A 7,975-nucleotide genomic window follows, 5' to 3' on the forward strand; every position below is an offset into this window, starting at 1 on the left:
ATTTTTGTTTCACAGTGGAACAAACCCCACTTAAGGAGGCGGCCATTTTTATTCACTAACTTATTTTCATAATATGCCGTCTGAGGGGGCTCTTAACAAACAGCGCCAGACAGAGACGTCACACACAGTGGCCAATTGAGGGAGGGGGGGGGGAAAGGGTAATGGGAATTTGAAAACTTTGGTTCATTTATTTCTGTCAAAACTGAAACAGGGGGAACTACTGCTAAAAGTAAAGATTGAGATAGGCATATTATCCGCGAACATGGATGATAATTTCAAACAGATTTCATTTGTTCCCAATTATCTCCCAAAGTTCAAAATTATATTAAATAGTTTTCAGGTAAATGGAATATTTTTTATTAAAATTTTCAAAAATATTTTTTGTTAAAAGTATCTCTTATAAATTTGGTAAAAAAGAGTTACATATTGGTACCTTAATTACACAATACCCAGGCACTTGATCATATTAATTACTAGAAAACTTAGGCTTGCTTGATTTGCCTTTTGGATTAAATCCACTCGTAACTTTTGTCATCATAGTTGTTAACCATTTAGGTTTGCTAGATTTTGTTTTTTTATGGTTATAACTCTTGCTCTCGGCACTTTCAGTTCTCGGAAGAGCAACTACATTGTTGCTAAGAGTCAATTGAGTTGGGGTGGACGCGATACCACTACTAGAAGGGGTAAATACTTCGGGAGTAAAGTTTGAGATGGGTAAAACATCAGGAGGGTTCGATGGAATCGTGGCAAATCCAGCAATGGCCAATGAAGAATTCTCATTTCTGACAGTCTGGACAACTTTACCACCTAAAGATCTTATCAGTTTTTCCCAGTTCCATTTAAAATTATAATCATTGCAACGAGTAAAGTCAACTTTGGACAAGCAGCTTAACATTGTCGGTATTGAGCAAGGTTTATAGACAATTGGTATGATTTTGTTGCATCTCTGATCAATTCCTAGACCAGCAGCAAATTTTGCCTTGATTGTTAAAAATTTTAATTAATACTGTCTCTCGCATTGTTTGTTTTATCAGAAGCCCACTAATTGAAGTAAAAACAATTATTTTCAATATAAACTTGGTTTTAAACTCCTTTCAATGATTTTAAACCATAACAGAGTTAAGTGGACACTTCACTACTTCAATAAATGGACTTCTTTGATTATTATTCTTACTTGAAATTCACATTCGGCAGACTGAAAAAAATCTGGAGAGAGTATGACTAAAACGCGTTTACATCTTTCCTCAATTAAACGGAAGTAAGCGTCATATTCCAAAACTCCCAATGCCAAATCTCTCTCTCTAATAAAAAGTTTCAAGCCTATCTCTTTTATTTCCAGGCGTTCAGAGAGCTGTTGTACAAAATCTAAATCCATGTCTGAATAGCAGACATAAGCGTCGTAAAAATTTTCATTTGATGACTGAAATGTTCAAGAACATTTAAATACTATATATAAATTATATTTAAAGAAATTTAAATTAAAAATTACATCATCTTTTGCTGAAAGAGGATGAATAACATCGGGAGGATAAGGTTGAGGTTGTCTAAATTGAGCCCTGAAGTTGGTGTTGTTGAAAGAATCATCTCTGTTATACGTAGTTTGTTCATTTGAATAATTTGAGTTTTCTTGTCTCTTTCTCAACCAAATCTTAACATTTTCAGATACTAAAGGTTGTATTTCATCAAGAATATCATAGCGTTCAAGGTCGTCTAATATTTTAATCAGGGCACCAACGGAACTATGAGGCTTAACTTCCCACTCCTCAATTATTTCTTTAGTAGGATCTTTGCATCTTTCAAAATTACGTATATCAATGTATTCAAATCCCATCAACTCTGCTAGGCCTCTATAGTCTCTCGCAACATTCTTAGTATTTGTCAAAGCTTGCTGAACGTTTAATAACTGCGATAATTTAAGTCGAGTGGAAGAGTTGATTGCTCTCATAGGAACAGTATCATAATCTATATTATCATTGTTTGGAACATTTTTGGCTTCGCGGCTTTCTGATCTTTCCGAGTCAGACATAGTATGAATACTAAGCGAACCAAATGACATATTAGTTTCCATTATTTAATGCAAACTTACGCTAATTTTAAAAATATAATTCTAAGGCTGACCCACTTGCTGAAGCCACAGTTCAATCTTTTAACTTAAGCCTTGGCCAGGGCTTTCAAGATTCAAGTTCACACAACTTACAAGAAATTTTGAATAATCACTCGCTCAATTCATTAAAATATGAAGATTATAGTTAAATAGTGTAAACTATTAGGATTAGTATTACTTAAGTTCAAAAACTAAAAATAAAACTGACACTTCCTCCACGACCACGAACTTTAAGTGGCCGCCACTTTTTTACAGAATTACAGAAAGTGCCTACAAGTGCCCTCAGTAGGAAAACTACTATAGCAGTAGTTTTATAGAAAAAGACTTATATTTAAGTTAATTACCGGTGAAACTGGTTCAAAATTGCATATATATAATAAGTAAGCTATGATCTATATTATAAACCATTTTAAAACTTAATTCCGAACTAATTTACTTAAATTTAAGGGTGACTACAACTTACTGTTATACAGAAAATGCTTATATTTAAGTTAATTACGGGTCAAATTAATTCAAATTTACTATACATATAAAGAAACGTGTTTGGTTTAATATACACTACTTAAATAGTTAATAACTAGCTATTATCTCACTTAAATTCAGGGTGTCTACAACACACTATTTTACAGATTCATGGGTGCCTCCAAATATACTATTTTACAGAAAATGCTTACATTTAAGTTAATTGCCGATAAAATTAATTCAAATTTACTATACATAATCAGAGACGTGTTTGGTTTAATATACACTACTTAAATAGTTAATAACTAGCTATTATCTCACTTAAATTCAGGGTGTCTACAACACACTATTTTACAGAAAATGCGATTATTTAAGTTAATTACGGGTCAAATTAATTCAAATTACCTACATCTACTAAGAATATTACGCTCTATAATATAAACGCGTTGAAAAATTTATTTCTATCAAATAAACTTAAATTTAAGGGTGCATACAGATTTTGTACTCGGGAAAAGATGACTTACAGGAGGCACTATTTTACAGAAAATGCGATTATTAAAGCTAATTACGGGTCAAATTAATTCAAATTTACTATACATAATCAGAAACGTGTTTGGTTTAATATACACTACTTAAATAGTTAATAACTAGCTATTATCTCACTTAATTTTAGGGTGTCTACAACACACTATTTCACAGATTCATTGGTGCCTCCAAATATACTATTTTACAGAAAATGCTTATATTTAAGTTAATTACGGGTCAAATTAATTCAAATTTACTATACATAATCAGAAACGTGTTTGGTTTAATATACACTACTTAAATAGTTAATAACTAGCTATTATCTCACTTAATTTCAGGGTGTCTACAACACACTATTTTACAGAAAATGCGATTATTAAAGCTAATTACGGGTCAAATTAATTCAAATTTACTATACATAATCAGAATCGTGTTTGGTTTAATATACACTACTTAAATAGTTAATAACTAGCTATTATCTCACTTAAATTCAGGGTGTCTACAACACACTATTTTACAGATTCATGGGTGCCTCCAAATATACTATTTTACAGAAAATGTGATTATTTAAGTTAATTACCGATCAAATTAATTCAAATTAACTATATCTACTAAGAATATTACGCTCTATAATATAAACGCGTTTAAAAATTAATTTCTATCAAATCTACTTATATTTAAGGGTTGCGTACAGATTTTGTACTCGGGTAAAGATGACTTACAGGAGGCACTATTGTACAGAAAATGCGATTATTTAAGTTAATTACGGGTCAAATTAATTCATATTTACTATACATAATCAGAAACGAGTTTGGTTTAATATACACTACTTAAATAGTTAATAACTAGCTAATATCTAACTTAATTTCAGGGTGTCTTCAACACACTATTTTACAGAAAATGCTTACATTTAAGTTAATTACCGATAAAATTAATTCAAATTTACTATACATAATCAGAAACGTGTTTGGTTTAATATACACTACTTAAATAGTTAATAACTAGCTATTATCTCACTTAAATTCAGGGTGTCTACAACACACTATTTTACAGAAAATGCGATTATTTAAGTTAATTACGGGTCAAATTAATTCAAATTACCTACATCTACTAAGAATATTACGCTCTATAATATAAACGCGTTGAAAAATTTATTTCTATCAAATAAACTTAAATTTAAGGGTGCATACAGATTTTGTACTCGGGAAAAGATGACTTACAGGAGGCACTATTTTACAGAAAATGCGATTATTAAAGCTAATTACGGGTCAAATTAATTCAAATTTACTATACATAATCAGAAACGTGTTTGGTTTAATATACACTACTTAAATAGTTAATAACTAGCTATTATCTCACTTAATTTCAGGGTGTCTACAACACACTATTTTACAGAAAATGCGATTATTAAAGCTAATTACGGGTCAAATTAATTCAAATTTACTATACATAATCAGAAACGTGTTTGGTTTAATATACACTACTTAAATAGTTAATAACTAGCTAATATCTCACTTAATTTCAGGGTGTCTACAACACACTATTTTACAGAAAATGCGATTATTAAAGCTAATTACGGGTCAAATTAATTCAAATTTACTATACATAATCAGAAACGTGTTTGGTTTAATATACACTACTTAAATAGTTAATAACTAGCTATTATCTCACTTAAATTCAGGGTGTCTACAACACACTATTTTACAGATTCATTGGTGCCTCCAAATATACTATTTTACAGAAAATGCTTATATTTAAGTTAATTACCTATCAAATTAATTCAAATTACCTACATCTACTAAGAATATTACGCTCTATAATATAAACGCGTTGAAAAATTTATTTCTATCAAATAAACTTAAATTTAAGGGTGCATACAGATTTTGTACTCGGGAAAAGATGACTTACAGGAGGCACTATTTTACAGAAAATGCTTATATTTAAGTTAATTACGGGTCAAATTAATTCAAATTTACTATACATATAAAGAAACGTGTTTGGTTTAATATACACTACTTAAATAGTTAATAACTAGCTATTATCTCACTTAAATTCAGGGTGTCTAAAACACACTATTTTACAGATTCATGGGTGCCTCCAAATATACTATTTTACAGAAAATGCTTACATTTAAGTTAATTACCGGTGAACCTGGTTCAAAATTGCATATATATATATATATATATATATAATAAGTAAGCTATGATCTATATTATAAACCATTTTAAAACTTAATTCCGAACTAATTTACTTAAATTTAAGGGTACCTACAACCGCCTACAACTTACTATTTTACAGAAAATGCTTAAATTTAAGTTAATTACAGGTCAAATTTGTTTAATTTAATTTCTTTAGCGGGTACCTCTGGCACCACCATGTACCACAGAGATTAACAGAATCACGGAGGCTAGGATATTTCTCTTCGAAACAGTGATAAACAACTTTATAGGAATGCAACCCCTTTGAAAACAAGTTAAAATAAAATGTTTCTTGTCCGTGTGATGGCGCTAAGAGTCCATGTCAAAATTTGCTATTCATTTCCTCTTGCTTGTTGGTCGATCCGATTCTCTCGCCGCGACGGCTACATCAATTTTTTGCGACATACGCGAATCTTCCTTGTTCAAGGTTGGTTTGGTTGGAGCTTTGTGGTTCCGTGTTCTATCTTGTCTCGCTAGAGAAGATTCGTTTTTATTTTTGCGCGTATTGAATGTGCGAAAGTTTTTCTCACCCCTTTTTTACTGGCTGGGTGGTGGTATATCTGCATTCTTTGCCAATTGAATGCCAAATATTATTTTTCTTCAAGAAACTAGAATCTTGGGCCGTTTTGGTCTTAAGCTCTGCTAGTTAAAAACACTTAAGTGACCCTGTGGACTCGCAATTTTTGCGTGCTGACCATATAAAGGGAATTTTAAAAAACTAGAATCTTAGGCCGTTTTGGTCTTTAGCTCTCCTAGTTTCAAACACTTAATAAAGTGACCCTGTGGACCCGCAGTTTTTGCGTGCTGACCATATAAAGGGAATTTTAAAAAACTAGAATCTAATCAGGCCGTTTTGGTCTTAAGCTCTCCTATTCAAATCACTTAATAAAAGTGACCCTGTGGACTCGCAGTTTTTGCGTGCTAACCATATAAAGGGAATTTTAAAAAACTAGAATCTAAGGCCGTTTTTTTCTTAAGCTCTCTTATTCAAAACACTTAAGAAAGTGACCTGTGGACTGTCGATATAAAGTTAATCTAAAACTGAAATATGATTCCCTGTGAAACTGATTTGAACATTAGCATCTCTAAAGAGCGCGCATTGGAAATTTTGACGAAAGCGAAAAATGGCTCTCTCAAACATATGTCAGATCAAATTCCACGAGAGTTGATTAAAGGCGGAAACCTATTTGTTTTAATGGTAAATGATGATCATCCAGAGGAATATATACTAAAACAAGATGGCAGGTTATGGAGAGCAAGGGCATCCACCAAAAATAGAGACAATCACGCAGTGATTAAACGGTATTTCCATATACGAACTGGTAATGGGCGAGAAGCTCACTCAGTTAATTTTAAAAGGGAAATTTATACGCTACGGAATGTAGATAATGAATATCCCATCATTATTCACTACATTGGTGATGAGAAAGTGGGGATATCGCGCCAAAATAATGAGAAGTCAATGAATAAACCTTGTCTAGTACAGACCCTTGATCAAGATCCAAACTCTCATAAAGAGACGGAGTCTACAATACCCCTCATAGAAGGTACAGTTTCAGAATCTGAGCAATTAGATAAGAGCCGTGATGAAACATTTCACGCTTCAGATATTCATAAAGCAAGACTCTGCCGGCCTTCACTTTTCTCTGTAATGGCACTAAGGCAAACCGTATTTCAAGAAACTATACGAAATTTCTCAATAGAAAAAGATGTTAGAGTGATTGGCGCGCACAAAGAAGCCATAAATCTGGCCAATCACCTGCTTAAAGCGAAACACGCCAAGCAATACATATCTTGTAAGACCACACAAAATCTTGGTGGTTTTTACGTAACAACTATTTCAATGCGCAATATTGAAATGAAGGACGATCCACAATTCGATGTGTGCTTCCTACTTCATCAAAATGTTATCGTGGCAACGTCATTTTGGGACGAATTCCTTTTAAATGAATTACATTTAGAAAAATTCGGCAAATTGGTTCCTATTGTGACTGATGATTCAGAGAGAGTTACGTTTGATAGCTTGCGCACGCCGCAAGAAAATATTTTATTTTGTACTAGTAAAATTTTCAATGACGTCACAGTTTATCTAAAAGAAAATTGCGTAACTAACATTGACTATTATGTTGCTCAACTTAACAAATTAATTGACTCCATAACAGTAAATGAATTCGATATTCTTTATGAAGAATTACGTAGCGACTGGCCATTACATTTTTAAGAGTACGCCGATTGGAAATTAAAAAAATATTTAAGAAACAACTGTATCTTGGCTCACTTCAAACGTTTTAAGGCTTTCCAAGACGAAAGACCGATTAATAATCCTAGTCCAACTTTCCACAATAAATTGCATTTGGCGGTACAGGAAAGAAACATCACGATTGACGAAGCAGTAACAATATTTGCACTGAAACATCTAAACGTTTTGAATGAGTTTAGCAAGGCTTATAAAATGGAAGATAGTCAATTTGAGTTGAAAGAAGCCAATTAAGCCTTATGAACTAAACGTATCGAGTCAAGTTAAACTTCAGTCTGAAATTGAAATGATAGACTCGGTTCTCTCTGGATCGTACTCTCACAAAGAAACGAGCGAAAAACAATTGAAGAGGCCACAAACTAAAGTATCCTTTAAAGAGATGGCGGAAATGTGTGTAGAAAATGCATTTGTACATTCTTGGGAAGAACC

General features: G+C 32.3%; 1 protein-coding gene across 4 annotated transcripts; it reads right to left on the bottom strand.

Annotated features, from left to right (window-relative positions):
• Positions 1-333: 333 nt before the first annotated feature.
• On the bottom strand, positions 334-2,341 carry Myd88 (myeloid differentiation primary response protein MyD88). Of its 4 annotated transcripts, none has more exons than XM_089859901.1 (4): positions 2,198-2,341; positions 1,490-2,036; positions 1,175-1,420; positions 334-979 (listed from the first exon to the last, which is right to left on the bottom strand). In XM_089859901.1, the coding sequence occupies exons 2-4, from the start codon at positions 2,024-2,026 to the stop codon at positions 467-469; spliced, it is 1,296 nt and encodes a 431-aa protein (XP_089716027.1). In that variant the 5' UTR covers positions 2,027-2,036; positions 2,198-2,341; the 3' UTR covers positions 334-466. The 4 variants fall into 4 exon arrangements, with proteins under 4 accessions (XP_089716027.1, XP_089716025.1, XP_089716026.1 ...); XM_089859899.1 differs by having other exon boundaries at positions 2,123-2,341; XM_089859900.1 differs by having other exon boundaries at positions 2,119-2,341.
• Between the last annotated feature and the right edge of the window lie 5,634 nt (positions 2,342-7,975).

The sequence above is a fragment of the Phalangium opilio genome, unplaced genomic scaffold (assembly GCF_054372755.1).
Source record: "Phalangium opilio isolate 3A_F unplaced genomic scaffold, DU_Popi_V2 ptg000344l_1, whole genome shotgun sequence".
NCBI lineage: Eukaryota > Metazoa > Arthropoda > Arachnida > Opiliones > Phalangiidae > Phalangium > Phalangium opilio.